This window comes from Atractosteus spatula, chromosome 7 (assembly GCF_055471065.1).
Source record: "Atractosteus spatula isolate fAtrSpa1 chromosome 7, fAtrSpa1.hap1, whole genome shotgun sequence".
Lineage (NCBI taxonomy): Eukaryota > Metazoa > Chordata > Actinopteri > Semionotiformes > Lepisosteidae > Atractosteus > Atractosteus spatula.
The window spans coordinates 42,746,301-42,772,879 of NC_142712.1; the positions used below are offsets into that span (position 1 = coordinate 42,746,301).

At 41.9% G+C, this 26,579-nt stretch overlaps 1 protein-coding gene across 4 annotated transcripts; it reads left to right on the forward strand.

Annotated features, from left to right (window-relative positions):
* Positions 1-7,681: 7,681 nt before the first annotated feature.
* On the forward strand, positions 7,682-25,676 carry LOC148831054 (sodium- and chloride-dependent GABA transporter 2-like). Of its 4 annotated transcripts, XM_088921668.1 has the most exons (16): positions 7,682-7,831; positions 9,089-9,279; positions 10,557-10,799; positions 11,212-11,346; positions 12,166-12,306; positions 12,556-12,643; positions 12,736-12,868; positions 13,041-13,175; positions 13,788-13,891; positions 14,286-14,410; positions 14,672-14,784; positions 14,928-15,065; positions 15,320-15,422; positions 15,658-15,758; positions 25,143-25,313; positions 25,428-25,676. In XM_088921668.1, exons 3-16 carry the CDS (start codon positions 10,604-10,606, stop codon positions 25,590-25,592), a joined length of 1,848 nt encoding a protein of 615 aa, XP_088777794.1. In that variant the 5' UTR covers positions 7,682-7,831; positions 9,089-9,279; positions 10,557-10,603; the 3' UTR covers positions 25,593-25,676. The 4 variants fall into 4 exon arrangements, with proteins under 4 accessions (XP_088777794.1, XP_088777796.1, XP_088777797.1 ...); XM_088921670.1 differs by lacking the exon at positions 9,089-9,279 and having other exon boundaries at positions 7,717-7,831; XM_088921671.1 differs by lacking the exon at positions 7,682-7,831 and having other exon boundaries at positions 9,121-9,203.
* Positions 25,677-26,579: the final 903 nt, after the last annotated feature.

The following is a 26,579-nucleotide window of genomic DNA, read 5'->3' on the forward strand; positions in this document are numbered from 1 at the left end:
AAAGTGCTTCAATATGGGTGCCTGTGGTGTTTGGGGTAGACATGCTCATTCATAGTAATAAAGGTGAAGTGTAAAGAAATAAATGCAGTGTTTCAGTTTCTTGAACGAATTAATCAAATTACTGAAGTAATATGATTTTGATCTGGTACTTGCTTTTTTCAGTTGAATAATTACATTTTTTATGTCATTATATCTATAAAAAGCCACCTTTTGAGAAAGATATTTTCAAACTCAATCTCTAGATCGCTTTTGTATCACATTGAGCAGAGGATTGTCCTCTTTAATATAATGCAATGTAACAGATCTAGCGGAAGCAGACTAGGCATTTTTATTATCTTTACATTTGATTTACAGTTCAGTCGTTTTTCATAATGTTCACCTATTTTATCATAACACTGGACATTTCTATATTGATTCTGTTGATGTCATTAATCCTTGTGGTGCTTCTCTTAAAGTGGTCTGCTTATATTTTGGGGGGGAAGGTAATAATAAAATGTGTTTTTCAACAAACTAAAATTAATAAGAAATTAATAAAGTTGATTGGTAAAATCAGAAAATGAGATATTAATGCTTTGCCTGTTCCTACGCTCAGGAGCTCAGGGTGTATGGGGTGCAATGTGGGCTAAGAAGTATTTATTGCTGCAGGGTGAGGAGTATCACTGGCAGGGCTGCCTGACATCGGGGTACAGCAATCAGGTTTCAGTCCCAGGTGTGATCCCCTGCTCTTCTGCCTTCTGTCCCTGTGACAGTCCGCAATTGCTTATGTCTGTTGTCCATTGACACAACTAGACTCCAGTTTAGTAGTAATGGGAGGAAAGCACGACTGTCACATCGGCTGCTAATCGGAGTCCTCCACACAAACGTCTCGCCCCAGTCAAGCACCAGCCGGAGGCAATCCCTGCAAACGCCGCCAATCTATCCCTTCATCCAATCAGAGCGTCTCACTTGTTAACACACCCTCCACTTCCAAACACACTTAAGCCTTCTCCGTTTCACTGAACACGCATTTATAACTACTTGTTCTTGCTTTTGGATACTCGAACCTCTGACCTCGATCTCGCCTAGCGTTTTGGATTTGTGTGCCTTCTCCTCCTGGATTATCTTTGGTATCGAACCCGGGACTCGTCCTTGACTACGTCTCCACTTTACATTTTGGATTTACCTTTAATCTCTCCTGACTCGCCTCCACAGCTCCACATAGGGTCCATCATTCAATCTACACCGCACAGCGTTACAGTTACACGCTTCAGTCGCCATTGTTTATCAACAATATCCATTGTTAAGTCACTGATATTCTGCGTTTGAGATCATTAATGGAATCCTAATTTCAAGAAAGATTCCACAATAATAATTGCAAAAAAGGTTTTAATAGATTTATGTTCTGAGAAAACTGAAACAATTTCAAATTTACTGTTCTGGGGTGTCAGTGGTACAGTGTGGACGAAGAAGTAATTCTAACTGCAGAGTCTGTGTTACAGTCTGCTAGTGATTAAAGAAGTCAAAAAGATGACCACATCGCTGTCTAGGTGAAATCATGGCAATTTCTTGGGTGTTAAAAAATCTAAGGTTTAAGATTCTTTACTTTTTTAACATAACTGCTAATGACATTCTTTCTACCTGCCTAAATGCTCACTGTCGCATACTGTATAGGTTGAAGGACAACAGTAAGTCAACAATAGATCATACAAATTTTGGAAATTTTGTTGGATTCATTGTTTTTATCAAATTTAGTTTAATTTGAATACTGTCCTTTTATGTCAGTTTTTCAAAAAAGCATCCAGGTACCCAAATTAGGTGGGTATTAAGAACTCTACACTAAGGGCTCCACGAAGAAGTGGAGAACAGGAGGTCTCTCACTTTCCGTGCATTGGAGAAGATAGTTCTCCTTGGTTTGTGCAATGCGTGGATGTTCCCCTACCTGGGCTACAAAAACAGAGGAGTTGAGTGAGGACAGTTGGATGGTAGGTATCCGCTGAGGGTTTAGAAGAGTTTTGATCTCGATGAATAACAGATTTCTTTTATGACTATTGTTACAACACAGAATAAGAGTTTTTGGGCAGTTTCATTTAAATTAAATGAAATTAAGCTATTGCTCAATGAATGAGCGGAAAAAATATATTCAATCTCTCCTCTGTAAAAGATGCTTTCCTCATCCCCTGTGTGCTGTTCAAGTAAGAACATAAGAATGTTTAAATATAAGAGAGGAGATACTGTAGAAGCTCACTGATCAGACAGTCTTGTCGCAGGAAATCTGTTTCAAGAGTCCAATTCAGATGCGACAGCAGTGCATCTTACTGAACATACAGTGGTAAATAAACGACATGACAAAGTTCATTAGAATTACAAATGGTACATTCATGTACAAAAATAAAGTGTTGAAAGAGACATTTTTCTATGTACAGTGTCTTTCATGATGATAGTAAATCAGACTAAAATATCATCTCTTGCACTTGGGTCCTGAAAATCTCCAGCTGTGTCATTACATTAACATTGTATAAATATTAAATTTAACTGATAAATTTAACTGAGACAATCTTATCAAGTCATTTCTTCAAGGATTATTTAAAAAAAAAAATTCATATGGTAAAATCTGCAATGAAGTACAATTGTTATATTTATTGTTCTATGCTTCTCATTTTTGCTCTGCGATAGGCCCCCAGGCTTGGTAGTGTGGTCTGGTGGATATACTGTATGCACAGAACCTTCTCTGTTACTTCAGAAATATACAGAACAAAGCTGAGGCCATTCCAAGTGTGTGGTTTTCAGCCTTCCCCATCTTGACTTTGTCTGTAGCTGTTTTCCCTAGAACTGACTGATCCAGTTTGGCCAGGTTCTCAAACAGTGATACAGCAGTAGTTTGTATATTATACTGAACTTTTCTCATTTTCTCTCCCCATGTGACTGAACCTTGCTATGAACTTCCATGTTCACTCAATGCAGAGTTGCTGGTCTAACCTGACACCAGACTTGAAATTCCTTGTTGCGTTTTGACCCTATTTACTGAGGAGTCAGAGGAGAAACAACTAAAAGTTATCACTCTTGCAAATGTGAAACCTTCTTTAGCTCTCTCTTTGTGTCTCTGGAACATCACTACACTGCCCTCTACTGGCCAAAATAGTTTAAATGCTCTAGATCCAGTTAATCCATTACAATCTCCTAACTGCAAATCATCACAGTATAAAAAAATACCATAGAGTTTTGTATACCTTGTGCATCCTAGGTATGGATGGATAAAGGAAAGCAGATTTTCTTCTCTTACAGTGTTTGTGCAGACCGCCTAATACCACTCAGAAGCTACAAGAAATAGAACAATAGAATGGAACTGCTACAAGTACAGTAAGACTAAAGATAGCTCTGGGAGGTGATACTGTATCGAAGGTGAAATTCCTGTAGACAGTGAAGAATGAAGAGATAAGAGAGACGCCCGGGACGTGAGATAATAATATCATTTTCTTGTTTTTGTATGTTTTTGCAAACTATGCAGTCTACTGGCTTGACGCAGGCTTTGTGCTCAAATGTATATAAAGATGCTGCCTGTCCTTGGTCAGTAAGATAAGTGGCATGTATTTGGTAAGCTGGCTGTACCTCCAGAATATGAAAAGAACTAACTGTTGTCTAGTCTGCAACTTAGATATAATTAATTGGCAAGTGTTGCTGTTTTATCATTTGTTTAGAATATGTCATAGTAACTCTTTGTGTTTTAAGATATAAAGGACCATCTTCAGCTACTTATTTTTTAAGTCTGGTGGTTGCAAGCCGGACTTCCATATGCATATGAATAAAGGGACTTCTGCTTCACAGACACATGAGCTTTGTCATTTGTTTGACACTACAACAGCAAGGTACTGTAACAAGGTAACAGGTGTTTTTCAAAATTGTTTATTCTCTGCTTTCACTTATAATGAAAAATGTCATATTTAAAGGTAATACCACGTGCAAGTTTTGTGCACTGAGTAGTACTTGCAGTGCAGCCTACACATACAGTGGTAATAAAACATATTCATCCCTTTGGCATTTTTCACATTGGATTGTCTATCAATCAACTAATTAACTCTAAAGCTTTTTCTTAATAACTAGCAGCTGTGTTGGCACTCCGGTAAGATACAGAAGGCGAAAGAGGGAGTCTGTCCAAGTGGGAATGAACGAGTCAAGGGAGATTCCACTGCTACTAACTGTAAGGGACGAGAAGGAGAAAGGTGTGGAAGTAACACTCTATTGGCATTGGGAAGATTAATTATGTCAGGGCTGGTCTGGCCTCTGTCCACTTCCTGTAATGAAAGTGGATTTGTGTGCACAGATCCTTCACACTGCACTGCCAAACCAGGGGGATCTGTCACACTGTGTGATCAAGACTGGATGTATTTAATTGAAAACTAAATATGAAAAAAAATGAAGAATACAATTTTAACTTTATACAGTATAGGTCTTTGCTTGGTCAAGAGTCTGTTAGACCATATTCAACAATGTGCTCTCCTCCTTTCTCTGCATGCAAAAGTGGTTCAATATGGGAATGGTTTTTGGGTTATCCAATTTTATTCATGATAATAAAGTTTAAATAGAATGAATACAGCGTTTTAAAATTGTTGATGAATAGATTAAATTACTGCAGCAATATGCTCCTGATCTGCTAAGAATATTTCAATTAATTTCTAACCACTTATTCTAATTGGACTGTGGACTGTGGGAGGAAACCAGAGTACCCAGAGAATAACAGCACTGCTAGACAGAAATACTAACCACTGTGCCACTGTCATATTTCTGAAATGTTGTTTGTTGAAAAACAAGTTTTCAAATTCCTCCTCTGGTCTGCTCTCAAATCACAATGATCTGAACTTTTTTTGATTAAAAAAATCAGACTTGTTTCCTTTAACATGTTTTTAGAAAATTCTCATTGGAGTACAATGGTGATTCTTGTCTGCATTTTATTCTCTAATTTCTATTTGGTTTAAAAATCAGTCATTTCTTCTTTCATGACTCGTAGTCAAATAATGTCCTTGTCAAGAGAACACATATTAAAATTACAGAAGAACACCTGTTCCTCACTTTGCGAAACTGGACATTCCTGTGTTGCTGCTGCTGATGTGGTCAAAGTGTTATTGTGCTTCTGTTAGTGCAGTCTGACCTTCTTTTTTGAGAGGACAATAATGAATTGAAAGGAAATCACCTACGTCAGTGGTGAAGTGTGTGGTTAGATGCATGAGTAGCTGGTGGGTGAGGTGTATCAATGGTAGGGCTCCCTGAGGTAGACTGTATTCTTATTCTTATTCTGTAAATGATGTGATAACCACTGTTTCTTCATGCTTCATGCACAACCATTGTTTCAGAGAAACTCCCTTCTGCAGTAATGCTCACTATATTGATGTTTCTCTTCAGTCATGTTTTGAAGAAGGAAATCATTCAGGGATGAGTTTTCGAAAATAATACATCATAAACATTTGGAAATGATTGTGCTACAATTTTTAGGCCTTCACTAACTTAATTAAACTTTGTCACACAGAGAACAAGACGTTTCTCACTTTCCTGTCTTCTGATAAGATAGCTCTCTTTTACTTTTCCTACTTTCTCCTTTCCTACCTCTTGTTTACAGGAGCTAAAGTTGGAACAGCCAGGGAGGTGCAGGCATGTGTCCAGTGTGAGGCCCCAGTCCAGGGAAGCAGGCTGTTGCTGGATCGGCCGATGGGTGGAGGTGAATTTGGACAGTAGAACTTTAATTGGAGTTCGAATATCCACTCTGATAGCAAAGAATTAAATTAAATTAAATCCATTGAACTAAATCCATTCATTTCCTAACTGCTTTCTCTAATTCAGAGCCACAGGGGATCATCAAACTCCGATACTTTCCAATTATAACACAGAAGTAGCCCTATGATTCATTGCAATTAACATACAGTTGCAGCACATATCACCCTGCAATTCACAACTGACAACCCACTGAAGCTAAACAAGCGTGAGCCTGGTCAGTACCTGGATGGGAAACCTCCTAGAAAAAACCTAAGGTTCCTGCTGGAAGAGGTATTAGAGGGACCAGTAGGGGACACTCATCCTGTGGTCTATGTGGGTCCTAATGCCCCAGTATATAGTGACAGGGACACTATACTGTAAAAAGGCACAATCCTTCGGATGAGACATAAAACCGAGGTCCTGACTCTCTGTGGTCATTCAAAATCCCAGGGCTTCTTGAAAACAGTTGGGGTGTTATCCCGGCATCCTGGACAAATTTCCCATTGGCCTTTACCACTCTTGGCCTCCTAATAATCCCCATCTATGAATTGGCTTTATCACTCTTTTCTCCTCCCCAGTGTCAGCTGAAGTGTGGTGAGCGTTATGGCGCACTATGCCTGCCGTCGCAGGCCATCCAGGTGGGGCTGCACATTGGTGGTGGTGGAGGGGATCCCCATTACCTGTAAAGAGCTTTGAGTGGAGTGTCCAGAAAAGCACTATATAAATGTAAGAAATAATAATAACAACAACAATAATAATAATAATAACTACATATTGGTCACCCCAGAATAAATTTTTAATTATATTATTCATCAGGAATATCTTTGTGCCAAGATTTCAAATTAAGCTTAATAAGGTGATGACTACAGTGTTGAAAAAGGTCAATTTTCTTGTTGATTGATCTGCCTTAACACACAGGGAGTTTCAAACTCAATTTCTGCTTCAGTATGCAGCACTTACTATGTTGCTGCTGTTGATGTGGTCAAAGTATAATTATGCCTCTGTTGCAGCGGTCTGATCTTAATATTTTGAGAGAGTAATGATGAAATGTTTTATCATTGTTTTATGATTGTATCTGTTGTCCATTCACACACAAAGACTCTAGTTTAGTAGCAATGTGAGGAAGGCATGGAGTTACAAGCTACAGCATCCATTGTTTACCAGTCACTCTGATATTCTTTGTCTGAGATCATTAATGGAATCTTACAAGGAAGATCCCACCATTATAGTTGAAAAAGAGATTTTAATACATTAATGTTCTGAGAAATCTGAAGTCATTTCAAATGTACTATTCTAAAAGGCTGTTAGATCTACAGTAGCTGATGAATTAAACAGACTGACATGTTTGGTTAAAACAATAATTTGCAATAAAACATTCAACAAAGTATAGTATCAATAACACCAGTGGTTAAAGAAGAACAAAAAACAACCACATGAGATCTTTTGAGATCATGTCAAACACTTGGGTCTTAATCAGTCTAAATACTCTGAAAATGTATCTTTCAAGATACATGTATCTTTCAAGATACATTTCTCTATTAAGTCACCTATGATGACCGTTGTTTCACTGACCCTTCCTTCTGCACTAATGCTTACTGTTTTCAAGTTTTCTTCAGACTTGTTTTGGACAAAGAAATAATTTGGGGATGAGTTTCAGAAATTTGTAGATTATAAACATTTGGAAATGAGACAGTTCCGAGTTACGATTTTTTATTTGCATATCTTTTTGTCAATCTTCAAAAGAGCATCTAGGAAAGCAAAACAGGCAGATATTAAGAATTCTATACAAATGATTTAACAGAGAGCTGGAGAACAAGAGGTTACTCACTTTCCTGTCTTTAGATAAGACAAGTATCCTTTGCTTGTCCTGTTGTCTCTTTCCCAGCCCCTTGCCCTTTACAGAGGATATATCCAAGTTTTTCCATGGTGTAAACAGAAAGGAATCTGCAGGCAGGAGTCCAGTGTGAGGCCCCAGTCCAGGGCAGCAGGCTGGTCCAGAAGGGGCAGAAGATCCAGGAGAGGGGCCAGTGGGCAAACAGGTTCATCTTGGCTGTCGGTGGATGCATTGCTGGGTGGAGGTTCTCTGAGCTGTGCTATAAAAACAAGTGAGGTGAGTTATGACAGTAGATCTGGAGTTAAAATAGGAATATTCACATCTCATCTGATTTTTAGGCAACCTAAATGAACCAGGCAACATGTTTTAAGGCTGAATCTACACTGTGTCTGCTTTGTTTTCAGCAGTATGTTTCAGTCAGTTTTGCTTGGCAGTCAGGAACAATTAACAGCTAAAAGTGTTTATGTTTTGCTCTAGTCTGCTATCCATCGTTTGTCCTGAATCTGTAAGGACTGACCATTGCTTTGGCTTTGTGAAAGATAGGGCTTACCACTGTCTTGGGCTCTGATCAGTCCTGTTGTCTCAATTCACTTGTTTGCTGTTCTTTAGAGTTGTCTTCTGGTTCCTTTAAAGACATTTTTTGTATTTTACATTCCAATGATACCTTCTATAAAATCACATTGAGCCAGTTCTTTGTTTCCCAGGGTGCTGTGAATATGTATGATTAATGTGAAAATGGACCCTGAAATGACTATGTGAAATAGGACGCTCTTCACTGGATAGATCAGAGCCCCCGCATGTTGTATTGTTGAATGTTGTAGTAGGATGTCTGACAGGCTCCATGACAGTTCTGCAGAGTTCATTTAGTCATCAGTTTTTTTGTCATTGTTTTAGTAATATGTTAAGTAAGGTTGACTGAAGTATCTATTTTAGAATCACATATTTTTATTTGTATGAGCTGACTCAAATTATACTAAAATCACCCTTACATTTAATCACTTAAATTTAGTCACTGAATTTGTTCAATATCTTAAATATATATAAATTCATCATATATGAAGTATTGCTAGACTCTAGATTCTATTTCTTCCAGCCTAAAGCGTGATTGACTGTCAGAGCCTTGTTCAACGAAAGATTTCACTATCTTATCCGTTTGATTGTTTTATCAACAGATCATTAGAAGCAAGGTACTGTAGCTTACTACAAGAGAATTAAATCACAATAATTTGATTGAATATAAAGCTAAAGATAGTGTTGATATAGATCACAGACTTGATCTTTAAAGCCCCTTAAAGCAATCCCAGTAAACAAAAAGATTTTACTCTCCTGGATCCTAGTGTCCCTTAAATGAAATCCATTTAACACAACTGGTTTGAACCCGGAAAAGATGAACAAAGGTGATCACTTCCAGCACATTTGCTGAAGCTCTTCAAGAATGTAAATTCAGGGTCTCTTTGGTTTTTCTTTTTATCATAAGGTACTCTTGCTTTTTTAATCTAATCAGTACAGCGTTGAATTTCATTGTTTATCTAGGTGCCCATCAATGAACACACAAAAAGGGTTTATGATTCTGGAGTGCGGATAAGACTGGCAGGAAGTGAGGATCAATAGAAAACAAAGAGAAAAGGAAAACAAACAGCTCATCACGGTACTTCCCAATTACCACACTTAAGAGTCACCTTGCAGCCCCAAGATACCCATTACTGCTATTTGCCAGACAGAAGGTAAATGTACGAATGGTGAACCTCATGTGACAAAATTAATTTTCTGACTTTTAGTCAAACAGGTGATTTTGTCTTGTCTTAATTTACTCAACATAGCAAAGCAATTGAGTTTTCTTCATCATCATTGTGGATTATTTTTGTGAGTGATTGTCATTACTGACTAAAATGAAAAACAGTTTGTTGACGTCCTTTTTTCATCATTAATTTCAAGTTCCCAGAATGGGGTACAGAGGTGCTTTTCTTCCCTGTGTCTTTGTTTAGCTTTTCCAAGGACAGTCTATGATTAATCAAATATTCTTACAAAATATTCTGGGGAAAATGTATCTAAATCCATTTGCTTTTATTGACCTGCACATTTCACATTCGTTTTTATTTATCCTTGTCGTTTTGATAAACATGATTTAAAAACAAGTTAGAAAGAAGTTTAAATTTTAATTTTTCCTGTATATCTTGGTATATACAGTAAGTTGATTCCACACCACACACTAACCTGCTAAGTAAAGATCTGTGTGAAAACTCAGTGGTGCCACAGTGATAAAGATGAGCCTGAGGTCCTACACTTGCTCTCACACAGTGGCTTCCTCACACCACCTGACGTCCTGCTGGCTTGGTTAGCTGTCTCCACATCCAGTGTCTGTGAGCCTGGCATCTGGCATCCCTTCTAGGGTGTAAGCCCACCTTGTCACCTGAGATTCTAGGATAAAAATCATACAAGATATATCAAGTATTTCAGTCTGATAGGATTTAAATCAAATCTCATCTAATTTGAATATTTTGAACTTTATTTCTTGAGTTCATTTTAGTCTCTGCTTCCCATTCAGTTTGGGGCCTCCAGGGCCTTTGAGATGTCCTGTTTTGTAACTGGCATATCTTGTATGCTGGGAACTAACTAGTTGGGTTATTGTTCATAATTATTTGCTTATCCTGTTTGCCTCTCATTTATTATGCTCGGGTATCTCAAACTATACCAAGCACTTCTGTATATCTTTGACATTTGGAGGATATATTTATTTATTTGGATTATTGTTTATCCTGCTCTGTTTTCTGTTTTCTCAGTCACCAATTTGTTACAAAATGATTGATACAAGTTATGTTCTGATCAAAGCATACAGTACCTGTTTTTTCCTTTGGTTGTAAAAATCTTCTTTGCTCATTACACCCTAAAATGGGTCACTTTTTCTAAAATAATTATAAATATGCTTCAAGCCTGCTCAGTTTAGAGCTAGAGTCTCTGAAACTTTCCTTTTTTCTCATTCTCAATCCATTGTTCTCTAAAGCAGACAAATCCCTCTAGACAGAATCATTTCACTGGGCTGCAGCTGGGATGGCCGGGGATCTGCAGACAGGAGCCCAGTGTGAGCCCCCAGTCCAGGGGAGCAGGATGAAGCAGAAGGGGCAGAAGATCCAGGAGAGGGGCCAGTGGGCAAACAAGAGGGAGTTCATCTTGGCCGTTGCTGGACAAATTGTTGGTTTGGGCAACGTGTGGAGGTTCCCCTACCTGTGCTACAAAAATGGGGGAGGTGAGTGAGGGCAGTAATCATAAATCACTAAGCATTTAGTCCTATCTAGCTCCACCAGCTTTTTACATGGTGACGTGGAACTAAAAAAGAGGTTCACTGTGGGGTGGAGTGGTGGCTCTGTGGCTAAGGATCTGTGCTTGTGGCTGGAAGAGTCCTGGTTCAAATCCTGCAGCTGGCATAGGAGTCCTACTCTGTTAGGGCCCCTGGACAAGGCCCTTAACCCCAACTGCTCCAGGGGTGCTCTCTCCCTTTTTGTGTGTCTCATGGAGAGCAAGCTGGGGTATGCGAAAATATAATTCCTAATGCAAGAAAATTGTAAAGGGTTAATAAAGTGATGTTATCATTATTATTAAAAAGCTAATACAGTTTGGGATGATATCTTTTATGATATTTAACCTCTCTTTTTTAAAAGGTGCATTTCTCATCCCCTATATACTGTTCCTGTTTACCTGCGGACTCCCCCTGTTCCTACTGGAGACGGCTCTGGGGCAGTACACCAGCCAGGGGGGCATCACCTGCTGGAGGAAGATCTGCCCCCTGTTTGAAGGTGAGCTTCATGTTTTCATTCATTTTTACGGCTTCTCTGCATTACACTGTCCTGCACATATCATTATTAAAATTCATCACAACAGAATTTTGAAAAACATACACAACAATATTTTAAGACAATGAAAGGAATTACTTACTACTGCAACTGAGAACATAAGTATATTTTAAAACAACAGGAGGCCATCTGACTGCTAGAAGCTGACAGATCAGACAGTCATGTCAAGCCATTTCTTAAAGGATTCCTGGGAAATCTGTTTCAACATCATATCTAGTTCAAATACAATAACAGTGCATTTTAATGTTTAGACTACAAATGTTTGAACAAACTATATTAGAAAGCTGTTAATAATTACAAATAACTTTTTTTCATGTGGAAAAATGAAGTGTGGAAAGTGTGTTCACTGTATGTTTCGGCTGTGGAGCCTTCTTGAGGTGTGAGAAGGCTCCACGGCCAAAACATTGTGTTTACTTTCTTCTTTTTTTTTCAGCATGGAATAAAAGTATTACTTGTACCTTTGCAGCCTACACATGCTGACGTAGCTACCCACCTGATCTTTTTACTGTATGATGTGTTTCATGATAGTAAATCAAACTAAAATATCAGCGAGCGAATTTCTCAAATACCATATTATTCACACATTGCCAAAATATGTGAATTTATTACAATACATATGAGATAATAACAAGCATTTTATAAATTGCCCACTGACGTGTTAAGCACCATTATCAGCAATCAGGAGACAGGAATAACCATAGAAATTCAGTGCTGAGTTGAGAACTTTTAAGTGTATGTCTAATCCTGACTCTGTCTCTACAGGCATTGGCTGTTGTACTGTGGTGATCATGATCTACAGCAGCACTGTTTACATCATCATCCAGGCTTGGGCCTTATTCTACCTGTTCTCCTCCTTCAGTTATGAGCTGCCCTGGGACAGCTGCAGAAACACCTGGAACACAGGTACTGAGAATAAGTGTTCACTAGCAGCCCACTCAAATCTCAGTGCATTGAAAATGAAGCCTTCATAGATGCTTTTTTTCCCAGGGTGAGTGCACTGGAGTTAGTGAAGCTGGCATTCAGTAATGGAGTCGAAAGTTCAGATGTTTGTGTATTAGCAGAGTTATGATCCTGTTCTCTCTGCACTCTCACAAGTACTTGCTGTCTTTCACACAAGGTCACACACTTCTTCCATTCCGTTGGTTATCTCAGATGCCTGTGTGGAGTTTCACAAGCAGAATCTCACTTCCAACTGGACAGAGGCAGAAATGGCCACCTCTGCTGTAATGGAGTTCTGGAAGTACGTTAGGCAAACTCATCACTAACGTTATATTACAGGCACTTGCAAGTTGTTTTTACAATAATATTGAATGTGCATTGTCATCTCTGCAGCAGGAGGGTGCTGGGTATCTCTGGTGGGATCGATGAGGTGGGCAGTCTGAGATGGGAACTGGCCCTGTGTCTCCTGCTGGCCTGGATCATCTGTTACTTTTCTGTCTGGAAGGGAGTGAGGTCCACAGGGAAGGTGAGAGTTGCGTATTTGAGCTGCATTACATCTGAGTTTTGTAAGATACTTTCTCAAGATTGCAATTTGAAGTATAAAAAACAGGGTTGACTTCCTAATATGGTATTTTAATGAATTACATGTAGATCTGAAATTAACCGTCCGTATATCAATGGTTTCTCTGCCTCCTCAGGTGGTGTACTTCACAGCCACATTTCCCTATGTGATGCTGGTGGTGCTGCTGGTTAGAGGACTCACCCTGCCTGGAGCTGCTGATGGACTGGTCTTCTACCTCTACCCTGATGTAACACGGCTCACTGACCCACAGGTGGCTACACAGGCCTTCGACATGCAATACATATCTCTAGCATGAGAAACATGTGGAACAAAACTGCAAAAATCTCTTCTCTAAGCATGTGAATGTGTATTATTTTTCATTTAATAAAATCTACATTAAACTAAAACTGTGATATTTTTGGTTCTGTGCCTCTGACAGTTCATTTCCAATGGCTACAGCAGAGCTTTATACTGTTAGTCTGCATAGTCTGTAGTTTAATGCTAAGTAGGAACCATGATTATGTCAATAACATCATTAACTCAAAGACTGACAGTATATGCATCTCTATGACAGTTCCCCCAGACCTACTGCTGTGGTCCAGAGGATTTATACACAAATCCACAAAATTACTGCAAGGATGTATAGAACAGGGATGAGAGTAGATGAAATCCCAGGTTCTCAGCCATCCCAGTCTTCACATGGTGTTTAACCATGTTCCCAAGAAGATCTAACCAACTAAACCAGTTTGGCCAGATTCTCAAAACATGATACAGTACCAGTGCCTTACACACAGTGTAGTTGGTACTGTATATTACACTAACCCTTTAACCTGTCAAGTGGCTGCCATACAGTTTTGTAAACTTGTGCTCCTGTCTATCCTAGGTATGGATGGATGCAGGGACACAGATTTTCTTCTCTTATAGTGTTTGTGTAGGACTGCTAATAGCACTCAGCAGTTACAACAAATACAACAATAACTTCTACAGGTAGGAGGAAAGGTAACTCTTGAAAATGATATCAAAGTGAAATTCCTGTAGACAGCAAAGTATCATGAACTGACATTTTTCATAATTATTGTTTTAGCACTCCTTTCCTTTGTAATTTATCATTTTCTATGGGAGTTCAGTTAATTCCTAAATTAATAAAGCAATCCAAACCGACAAATTCTGTAGGTGCTGTCAACATTTTACTGCAGTACAGTTAACACTTCGTGGGATTTTTGTGCTGAACCTGGTATCCTATGAGTACAAACTGTGATCAGTACATGCAGTACAGCCTAGACCAATAGGTCCTGCTGTTAGCAAGTGTCTCTCAGGCTCCACACTAGTGTGGGTGGTGGTTGTGATGAAATGATTGTAACCATGGTCTCTCTTCATGCAGGGACTCCTTCTACCTGTGCCTCCTGAACAGCGCTACCAGCTTTGTGGCTGGATTTGCCATCTTCTCTGTGCTGGGCTTCATGGCGTACGAGCAGGGAGTGGACATCTCGCTGGTTGCTGAGTCTGGTGAGCCACAGTCTATCCACATCTACTGTCCATTGGTTCTCCTCTGACTGGAGTGTGCTTTGTAAATTTAAATCTTACAGGACTCTTCTGTGAAAACCTTTACTTTTATCCTTAGGAACAATTGGTTTAACTGTTCATATAGCTGCTTACTGACCAAGACTTAATTTTAATTGTACTCAACTGTGCATTCTCAGATTCAGTATCTGATTTCTATAATTGAAATGATTTCACTCCCTGACTTCCCCATGTCTGGTTGTTCAGGTCCTGGCCTGGCATTCATCACATACCCGAGGGCAGTGGCCATGATGCCCCTGCCTCAGCTCTGGGCTGTCTGTTTCTTCATCATGGTCCTCCTGCTGGGAATAGACACAGAGGTGAGACCGTCTTGTGAATCAGTACAATACTTTATATCCAAAGGGGTAACCTGTGTTTGCATTCTCTGTGGATTGTGTGTTCTGGGAGTGAGTTGACTCAGTGATCCAGGTGTCTGTGCTCTCTGTTATCTTGCTCTCTGCAGTTTGTGGGCATTGAAACCGTGATGACGGCCATCGTGGATATGTTTCCTGCAGTGTTCCGGAGAGGATACCGGCGGGAGCTCCTTCTGCTCCTCTTCTGTGTGGTCTGCTTCCTGCTTGGGCTCCTCATGGTCACTGAGGTGAGGACTGAAGGGCTGAAGGGCCTGATAATCAATCAGCAAGACCTGCAATGGTCTGGTTTGAATTGAGGGTCAGCAGATTTGCCTAAGAAGCTCATGGGAATGAAGAAACTTAGAAACAACAGTTTCAGTAGGTGTTGGCACTGCACCATGCCAAGGAGAAGACATTCAGAGTTGTAACTCGGTACATAATGTAAAATCACAGTTGTCACCTCACATGTATTTAAATAACAACATTTTCTCTGTCTCTCCAGGGTGGAATATACATCTTCCAGTTGGTTGATTACTATGCTTGCAATGGGGCCTGCCTCTTGTTTGTTGCCATATTTCAGACTATTTGTATTGGATGGGTATATGGTGAGTTTTCATTGGTCGGTATCAGTGTCCTTCCAATATTTGCCATCATTCTAACAGAGTTTTATTTGATACTGCTTTTACAAGCATTCACTCCGGCAGCTTAGTACAGATAAATTACGTGCTGATAAAATACCCAAAACTCTCAATGTATTCAGACTGCACCACAAAATACATTTGCTCACATGTGATTGTGTCATTACTGAGTTAATGATTTTCACCTCTTGGTTTCATACAGGATCTGATCTCTTCTGTGCCAACATTGAAGACATGATTGGCTATCGACCTTTGGCTGTGTTTTGGTACTGTTGGCGCTACATCACTCCAGCTGTGTGCACTGTAAGAGCATGTTTTTAACTTCTTCCTGAACTTTTTACACTAACTGACCTTACTTTCCTTCACAAACTGAAAGTAACTTTAACATCAGTATTTTGACTAGTATTTTGGATAAATATGCTTCCCTTAAAACTTGCTTTGTTTCCTTCAAGAGCTTCTCTCCATTATGTAAACCTGAACTTCACAATTTGAAACTAACTCAATGGCACCTCCAGAACTTAAGCAAACGCTCTGGCCTAGTGTTTCATGTAGTGTTTCATAGCCGTTCAGGGACGCCAAATATGTAATCATAGTGGCTCTCTGAAGGCACCAGTTCTGTAGGGTTTGGGCATTTACTGAGACAATTATTAATTGTAGCAGTAAATCACAAAGTTGATTCTTTTGATGGCTTTAGAATCCAACCACGCGACATAACTCAAACAACGCGCACACACAGGTACTAATACACGAGGATAAATTTATTAATACATAGAATATGCATATAAACCTAACAGATCTTATCGTGAGGGTTATCAGAATACAAAAGGTATATATTCAATCAGTTACGAAGTGTTACACATCAAGAGGACATACGTTCAGTATATCATTCATTAAGACCGTTTCGTAAAGTGAACTTGGTTACAACTTCTACATTAGATACTCAAAACAAGTACATAACTCTTAGGAATTAAATTGATATCAACTGGTTGGGATAACAATTGAATTCTCGAGCTGTAATGCATTGAAGTTGAATACTCATCCAATTTCTGGGGATTCAGATCTCCTGCAGGCACAAACAATCAGCTGCAGGCTTGTTGCTGTCCAATCCGCGCTCTCTGGCTCCGTGCCAGGCTGTGCTGTGTGGCTTGCGACGGTGCGCTGCAGATGCTCACTGACCGGCTAGTTAGTGTTGGCTTTAACTAGCAAAGTTTGTGCACAGGAGAAAAGATGACTGTGGATCCCAGCAAGTCAGGAAGAGGACCGGTTCGTTCCTGATGAAGAGCTAGTTCTGAATAGTGATTCAGCTGTCCACAGTTCCGACCTGTTCATGAGGCCTGCTGCTGGTTACTCTCTGGCAACCTCCACTCTAGACTCTTAGAACAAAGGAAAGTTCTGGCACTCGGACACACTGGCCGTTCCGTGGTTGTCCGGGCTGAGTCTCGGGATGGTCAGGAGGCGCGCTGCGAGAATGTCCTGCCCTTGGGAGCCTTCTGCTCCTGGGCCGTCCTGCCCTGGAATTCTCCTTTGAATTCCCTTTAGAACAGTCCACAGAATCCTCTCCAGAATCTTACTGAATCTCCCGAATCTGAATCTTGTTGAATCTGAATCTTGTTGAATCTGAATCTTGTTGAATCTCTCAGGCTCTCTGTGTTGCCTGTTTTTACCTGGAGGAACTTCAGCTTGTTGATTGGCTGAAAGTTCCATGGGCATCAGAGTCCCACGTGGGTTACTCGGCCCTACCAGTCCCTGATTGGTTGATTAAGGTGAGATATGAGTCACTTAGTCCTGACACTTAGTAATGCAGTCCAGATGTCCAACTGGCACTCCCTAGACATAAAGGCGCCAATGGACGACCATTGATCATGATAGCCAGGCTTAGCTAAGTGCACCCCCCTTTGGGAGCTGTCCTAGGAAACCTTAAATCACCCTAATGGTCTCTCTGTGGCTGCACCACAGAGATGAACAGAGAAATGGGGCCTCATTTGGGAAGCTCAGAAACACTTAATTCTGCCTTATTATTAAGCCTCGCCGCTACATATCCCCCCTTTTTGAAGGTCACGAGGTCCTGAGGCGTTGTTGCCTTCAAAACAAAAACAGAGTTAAGTGATGTCCCTTGCCATTAGAACATTAATCTTAAATGTCCACATTACTCCTCGAGAATTCATACCAGAACCAGCATTGGATACAAACAGGATGAATAACATCTGGAGTATGTATAAACACGGTAGGAGACATTATCTAAGTCTAGGAATTACACATCAGGAAGTTCACTGTCAATATCTGATACCTCTGTGGTAGATATTTGGGGAGAAGTCACTTCCTTTCTTTGGCATGCTACCTTTGACTCATTCATGCTACCCGGAGTACATCTTGATGTAAGAGTACATCATTCAGAGTACACTGTCAGTCATGATCCAGCTACCCGGCAGCAGTGTTACAATAACACCAGTTCCTGTTCCCAGCCCCCCGATAAACCACAACACCTGTGTTGGGTATCTGCTAGGGTGGTTTGGAGGTTTGTTCCATTAAAGCAAACTAACTACCTGTACCTCTTCAGGGCTTACTGTTTCTTGGATTTCTATCCAATTCCTTAGTGTGGCACCTGAAGGCATCCATGACCTCAAGTTTGGTCTTATGTTGTCTGGTTCTAGACCGTACAGTGTTAAGTTACCATGCTGTACTATGGCCTCCTCAGGAACTTAAAGGAACTGTTTTATTAGGTAGCTGCATCATGCCTGTCACAAGTCACAGTGTCAGTTAAACGTGGTGTGCTGACCAGCCATTTACTTCCCACCTGCTCTTCATGGGGTTCATTAACCTTCCTCTGCTCATTAGTAGCTTTACACCCTTCATTGGTGAATCGTTTAGACACAGCCAATGGATAGCTTTGGTAGCCATACCCATCTCAAGATTTGGAACCGAATTCAATCTTGGATTGCCTTCTGGGTGAGCTATGAGCGATGGGGTTAATGTCACATACTCCTCTACTGAGAAGAGTGGAATCAAGTGGGTTGGGATTTGTGCCGTGGCTAGACTGGCTACAGTGGCACTAAACTCCCTTAACAGGTCTTGTGTCAACATTCTGGCCTGTTGCACACAAGCATAAACCCACTGTATAACACCAACAATCATGTCTACTGGTTGGGGAATAAGGTTTAACCCTGTTGCATAGGAGGTTGCCTGTAGGATTTTCCCTAAGCTTTCCAACTTTTGCTGCTGTCGATACAGTCTGTCACTACCCTCTGGCCTCTCTGACACCTGCCTTCTTGGGGCAGTCAGGGTGAGAGTGCCAGTAGCACACAAACCTACCAAAAAGAGCAAATGCACAACAGTGGTGGCAGCAATCAGTCCTCCCAAAAGTCTTTTAGGGTGGCTGATCCCAGTCATCTCCTTCTGAGTGACTGTTGCCTTTCTAAGCTGGCGCAGCGTGTACATGGTGTCTTTCTCAGTATGCCATGTGGCATCTTGGGCACCAACATCCTGGAAATCTGGGGAGATCTGACACAGCTGCTGATGCTGCTCCTCCATTTCCAGGGCATCTGCTTTTTCGATTTGTTCATGCCGGTGCTCTAGGAACCCTGCAGGGGGCGGTGCAGCGGTGGAGCATGCCTGACCCTCGGCTGAGTGGTCATCTGGAGCACCTGAGTGATCTGAGATTGTTACCCCATTCTCACTGTTCAGGTCCACCCTGCACACTTCCTGATTGAGGAATCCCTCTATCGGCATGTTTACAATCGTTCGCTGGGCGTGGGTGTAGGACACCTGCTCGCTCCCCCCTTCCCTCGCTAGGGGTTCAGGGAGCTGCCCCAGCACTGGGATAGCTAGTTCATTGTCTTTGAACTTACTATCACCCACCAGGCCCATGTCAGTGCAGGCGGGGATTCTGACACCCCTCTTTGCGATGTCCTGCACTGGCAGGCGGGTGACTTGACCATCCAGCTCCAGTCTGGCTGAACCACTGTTGGTCAGACTCAGACTGACAGACTGAGCTGGTGGCTGTAAGAAAACCGGCTCGGCTTTCATTCCCTGTCCCTTCTGGGGGACTGGGTGTGTTGGCAACCCTGCCGTTGAGGCAGGAACAATCAGGTCAGTCTCACTCACTACCTGGTAGTTGTGAGAAATAATGTTACCTGACTGCAGGTTCCCTGGGTCACAGCAGAGGGAATCGGCATCTGGGATCAGGTGTGTCCACAGCGCAGTAGTCTCAGCGTCCAGCTGGACCTCCTGTCTAACCTGTGAATGTTGCACCAGGGGCACCTGGCGGTGGCCCTGTGACAGCTGCTCAAGCAGATCCTCACTAATAGAGGACCTCTCAGGGCTAAGGGCGAGGGCTACATCACCAACCTGCTCTCCTGCCATCTGGATCCCTTCCACCACTGCAGGGTGGTGGTCCTGACCCCTCTTGGGTGCCAGGGTGCACAGGGAAAGCTCCTTTTCATCGCCAGGTGGGGAGATCTGCTCCTCTTTAGGGATGTAAAAGGTGTGTGCTTTACCTGGTGGATCAGGCGGCTGCTCGGAGCACCGCTCCTGTGGCATGGAGGCTGTTGGGACCTTGGCCAGGGCACGACTTCCCTGTATATCCGGGGAACAAGAAAATATTTTTATTTCTTGTCCAGAGGGAACAGAAGGAATCTCCGCATAGGCTTCTGTGTTCGGTGGGCACTGTGTAAGCACAGTCTGCCTCTTGGCCCCCCTTTCCTTCTGTACAGAAGGCTTAGGAGCCTTGACCTGTTTCCACACTTTGCCTTTCTGGTGATCCACCAAAGGTTCCACTCTGAGTCGCATACCCTTTTCTTTTTCTACCTGTTTGAGCTTGCCGTGTGACATCAAACACCTTTCAACCTCAGTGTCAATCAGTGTCTCACTGGGTAAGACATCTCCCATGGCAGCCTTGAGGTAAAAGCTTCGTGCTTTTCCTCTGTGTTTTACTGCCTGCTCTGTGACTTCAGGGGTGGAGTCAGCACTCGCTTGGGAGTGGCTGACCTCATCCAGGCAGGAACCCTTCCGCTCAATCAGATAGACTGAGGGAGGGAGAGGGGGCGGGTCTCCGCCTCCTCCAGTGGAGAGTATCAGCTCATTCACGCTTCCGGCAGCCTTGGGGAGCGGTTGTCCCTGTCCTAATAAAGCTTGTTCAAGCCTGGCCAGGCGGGCGGCTACTGAATCCTTTTGTTCAGCCTTTTCTAGCCCTTTCCCTTCCCCGGTGTTCTCATGGCACTTAGGACGCTGGGTGCGGTCCTGTGTGAGTGCTTTGGAACGGGGCTTAGCCAGCTCAGGAGCCTGTGCTCCTTCGAGCAGGGGGGAATTAACCCTGCTGGCTCTGACGGCGAACACAGTCGCTTTAGCAGCTTTTTGCTCAGAGCGACTTTGGACATCATACTCCCAGGCTTTCTGCGCGAATCTCTTAATATCAGTCATTTTCATGGTCTGTGCATCTGTATGCATTAAGATCATCTTTCTGACTGACGGGTGGAGATTCGCAATGAATAAACCCTTGAAATGTGTGTTCTCTTCGCAACCCTCATAATTTCGCCCTGCAAAATAAGTTCGTCTAAGTCTCTCGTAATATTCGCGAGGGGACTCTGCTCTCTCGTGCTTAATGTTAAGAGCGGCGGCTATCGCGGCAGTCGGGTCAATAAGCGCACTGTATTCTTCGATAAGTGCTTGACATAGCTGCTCAAAGTCATTACAGACTTCTTTCATCTGCCTAGCCATCCACTCATGTACAGCTCTGCTGGTAGTTTTCCTGACCAGAAACACTTTCTCCTGTTCTGTGGCGTTTGGCAGGAACTGCAGGTTATACCTGAGGTCTTGAATATAACTCTCGATATTATTCTCTGACACTGCGGGGTCAAATCTCTCTATGTCCTTCGCTAGCTCTCTCAGAGAATGGAGATTTATTCTTCTAGCTTCTCCGCTGACGGAGATATGGAAGAGATCGTGGTCAGACTTGTCGCTGCTAGAGAGAGTGCTTAATAGCGACTCGAATTCAGACCTTTTAGCAACCATCGTTAAACTTAAAGAGTATTACTTTTAAGTACGAAATCACAGTTTTACCACAGAAAACCACAAGATCAAGTATGCAATCAACCCGGTAGATTGCAAAAGATCACAAAACAATCAAGCACTGCTTAAAGAGCAAGGGGAACTTTTTTCCTTTCGGCTTTCAGCACACTGTATTGTCGTGTATGAAACCCGCGGCGTTTTATATGAATTATTCCGCTTGGTTGATTCATTTCAGTCTTGCCACGCCGGTCCAGGGACGCCATAAATGTAGTGTTTCATAGCCGTTCAGGGACGCCAAATATGTAATCATAGTGGCTCTCTGAAGGCACCAGTTCTGTAGGGTTTGGGCATTTACTGAGACAATTATTAATTGTAGCAGTAAATCACAAAGTTGATTCTTTTGATGGCTTTAGAATCCAACCACGCGACATAACTCAAACAACGCGCACACACAGGTACTAATACACGAGGATAAATTTATTAATACATAGAATATGCATATAAACCTAACAGATCTTATCGTGAGGGTTATCAGAATACAAAAGGTATATATTCAATCAGTTACGAAGTGTTACACATCAAGAGGACATACGTTCAGTATATCATTCATTAAGACCGTTTCGTAAAGTGAACTTGGTTACAACTTCTACATTAGATACTCAAAACAAGTACATAACTCTTAGGAATTAAATTGATATCAACTGGTTGGGATAACAATTGAATTCTCGAGCTGTAATGCATTGAAGTTGAATACTCATCCAATTTCTGGGGATTCAGATCTCCTGCAGGCACAAACAATCAGCTGCAGGCTTGTTGCTGTCCAATCCGCGCTCTCTGGCTCCGTGCCAGGCTGTGCTGTGCGGCTTGCGACGGTGCGCTGCAGATGCTCACTGACCGGCTAGTTAGTGTTGGCTTTAACTAGCAAAGTTTGTGCACAGGAGAAAAGATGACTGTGGATCCCAGCAAGTCAGGAAGAGGACCGGTTCGTTCCTGATGAAGAGCTAGTTCTGAATAGTGATTCAGCTGTCCACAGTTCCGACCTGTTCATGAGGCCTGCTGCTGGTTACTCTCTGGCAACCTCCACTCTAGACTCTTAGAACAAAGGAAAGTTCTGGCACTCGGACACACTGGCCGTTCCGTGGTTGTCCGGGCTGAGTCTCGGGATGGTCAGGAGGCGCGCTGCGAGAATGTCCTGCCCTTGGGAGCCTTCTGCTCCTGGGCCGTCCTGCCCTGGAATTCTCCTTTGAATTCCCTTTAGAACAGTCCACAGAATCCTCTCCAGAATCTTACTGAATCTCCCGAATCTGAATCTTGTTGAATCTGAATCTTGTTGAATCTGAATCTTGTTGAATCTCTCAGGCTCTCTGTGTTGCCTGTTTTTACCTGGAGGAACTTCAGCTTGTTGATTGGCTGAAAGTTCCATGGGCATCAGAGTCCCACGTGGGTTACTCGGCCCTACCAGTCCCTGATTGGTTGATTAAGGTGAGATATGAGTCACTTAGTCCTGACACTTAGTAATGCAGTCCAGATGTCCAACTGGCACTCCCTAGACATAAAGGCGCCAATGGACGACCATTGATCATGATAGCCAGGCTTAGCTAAGTGCACCCCCCTTTGGGAGCTGTCCTAGGAAACCTTAAATCACCCTAATGGTCTCTCTGTGGCTGCACCACAGAGATGAACAGAGAAATGGGGCCTCATTTGGGAAGCTCAGAAACACTTAATTCTGCCTTATTATTAAGCCTCGCCGCTACATTCACAATCAGGCTTACAATGAACACCTGCAAGTGTACAGAGCTGCTCTAGTATCCACCAGATCCTCCTATATCTCGCATACAATAGGCACTGTACTTGGAAATCATAAAGTGCTCATCTGTGTTAGTAACAAGCTTATTAAACCCCCTTGCAGCTCTGCTGTTTCTTAAACCCCTGACCTCTGTCATATTTTTTGCAGTTCAAATCACAAATCTACAATTATCTGAATCAAGCCTTAGCTTTGTACTAAATTTGGAAATTATTTGAGCTATAGTTTTTCAGTTTGCTTTTCCTCTGTACCAGATTTTTCTGATTTTATCTCAGTTAATTTAGTTCAACTTAGAAAAATTATTAACAACTAAAAAAAAAAAACACTAGTTGCCTAGTCCCTACCACTTTACTGAAAGCTTGGCTCTCAGACATCTGCCAGTTAATTGTCAACATCATCAACAGTTCATTTCCCATAGGTGTGGTAACTACTGTCTTAAAGACTGCATCAATCAAAACTTCTACTGTATATTAAAAAATAACAGACTTGTGTTCTGATAAAATGATGAACTACAGACTGATTTCTAATTCACCATTCCTATTTCCTGATTTGTTTGAACCATTTCAGTCCAGTGTTTGCTGTAATCATAGCATTGAGATTGCACTTGTCAGGGTTGTGAGTGAGTTACTTACTGTGTCTGACTCAGAAGATATAAGTATCCTTATGTTCCTTGATCTTAGTGCTGCTTTTAATACAGTAACTCATTCAGTGTTGCTCAAACACTTGCAAACATTCTTGTCTATCTTGGCTTTAACTGGTTAAACTGGTTGTCCCTTGCAACAGAGCTCGCTGTATCACCTGCAAATACACAGCCACCACCACACTCATTCTAGGCCCCTCAGGACAATTCCGGATCACCCAGACAGCATCTTGTACCTCCAGCAACCTTATTTACTGTATCTCTTGCAGTAAATGCCCAGCCATCTACATTGGAGAAACAGGAAGGAGACTCGGAGACCGTTTCAGAGAACACGTCAGGGCTGTAAAGATTAAAGATCTCTCCAAGCCCATTGTTTCTCATTTCACCTCTGACGGCCACAACCACTCTAATCTCTCCATCTGTGTTCTCAAAGACGGTTTTCCGAACTCATACATCAGAAAGACCACCGAAACTAAAATAATTCTGCAGCTAGGATCACACCTTCTCCCTTCCCTTAACGACAGACTACTGTTCTTTTAAATTTTCTCCATTCATTGGAAGTTTCATTTCACACCTCTCTGCACCCATTCTGACTTCACACCTCTTGATTGGCCTCTCTGTCTGTCCCCTGCTCCCGCCTCTCACTCCTCCTCCCTCCCAGCCTTTGCTCTCCCGCTACTTTACCTTTGCCTACTGCCCTGTCTCTCTCACACCTGAAGAAGGCTCTACGGCCGAAACGTTGTGTTCTCTCTCTTCTTTTTTTCAGCATGGAATAAACCTATTACTTGTTCCTTTTTAACTGGTTATGCTCTTATCTGACTGGCAAGCAGCATTTTCTTTTCCTTGGTCCTCATAATTCCGCGATGGCTCCAGTCAATTATGATATGCCACAGAATTCAGTCTTGGGCCCAGTTCTTTATTATTTGTATCTTCTAGGAGACAAACATGGTCTTCAGATTCACCGTTAGGCAGACAAATTTTGACTGTCTTCAAATCCCAACTCAAAACTCATGTCTGATTTCCATACATTCTGCTTAAAACATGCTTAAAACTGTATGCTCTTGTTATTTTTTTTTACTTTTACTTTTTATTGTATTTTTTTAGTCTTCTTCTTCTTAAACATCATCTGTATCAAGCAGTTTCTATTGATATACTATATTCTGTATTTTAATGCATCCTCTCTAGTCCTCCTGTGCTGTTTCGGTGAAGCTGAGTCAGATGTCTGTTCTCTCTATTTCAGGGCATCTTCATCTTTTCCCTGGTCAAGTACACCCCCCTGAAGTTCAACAACACCTATGTGTATCCAGACTGGGCGTATGTTTTGGGCTGGCTCTTTGCCCTCTCCTCTGTCACCTGTGTGCCTCTGGTCATGCTGTATAAACTCACCAGGACTGCAGGGACACTACGCCAGGTACTGCTCCTCCCTCTTTAGTGACTGGAGAGCTCTATCCTGAACTATGTGAGTTTGTTCTTCCTCCTGAGCCGATGTCTGTAACAAACTCATCTGTTCTTGTTGTCTCTCCAGCGTCTGCAGCAGTTGTGTCGCCATGCTCAGGACCTGCCTCTCAGCCAAAAGCAGAAACAGAGCTGTGATCCTCAGAACTCAGACTCCAGAGCTCTGTTAAATTGTAGAGAGAGACAGCTAAAGAGTGAAGGAAGCCTTGAAGCTCCAATCCCAGCAGCAGTGTAGAAAGTGCTTCAATATGGGTGCCTGTGGTGTTTGGGGTAGACATGCTCATTCATGGTAATAAAAGGTGAAATGTGATGAAATAAATACTGTGTTTCAGTTTCTTGAACGAATTAATCAAATTACTGAAGTAATATGATCTTGATCTGGTACTTGCTTTTTTCAGTTGAATAATTACATTTTTGATGTCATTATATCTTTAAAAAGCCACCTTTTGAGAAAGATATTTTCAAACTCATTCTCTAGATAGCTTTTGTATCACATTGAGCAGAGGATTTCCCCCTTTAATATAATGTAATACAGATCTAGTGGAAGCAACCTAGGTATATGTATTATCTTTCCATTTGATTTGCAAGTTAATTTCATAGTTTTTCATAATGTTCACCCATTTTATCATAACACTGGACATTTCTATATTGCTTCTGTTGATGTCAACAATCCTTGTGGTGCTTCTCTTAAAGTGGTCTGCTTTTATTTTTTGGGGGAGGGTAATAATAAAATGTGTTTTTCAACAAACTGAAATTAATAAGAAATTAATAAAGTTGATTGATAAAATCAGAAAATGACATATTAATGCTTTGCCTGTTCTTACACTCAGGAGCTCAGGGTGTATGGGGTGCAATGTGGGCTAAGAAGTATTTATTGCTGCAGGGTGAGGAGTATCACTGGCAGGGCTGCCTGACATCGGGGTACAGCAATCAGGTTTCAGTCCCAGGTGTGATCCCCTGCTCTTCTGCCTTCTGTCCCTGTTGCAGTCCGCAATTGCTTATGTCTGTTGTCCATTGACACAGCTAGACTCCAGTTTAGTAGTAATGGGAGGAAAGCACGAGGTTACTGTCACACCGGCTGCTAATCCGAGTCCTCCACACAAACGTCTCGCCCCAATCAAGCACCAGCCGGAGGCAATCCCTGCAAACGCCGCCAATCTATCCCTTCATCCAATCAGAGCGCCTCACTTGTTAACACACCCTCCACTTCCAAATACACTTA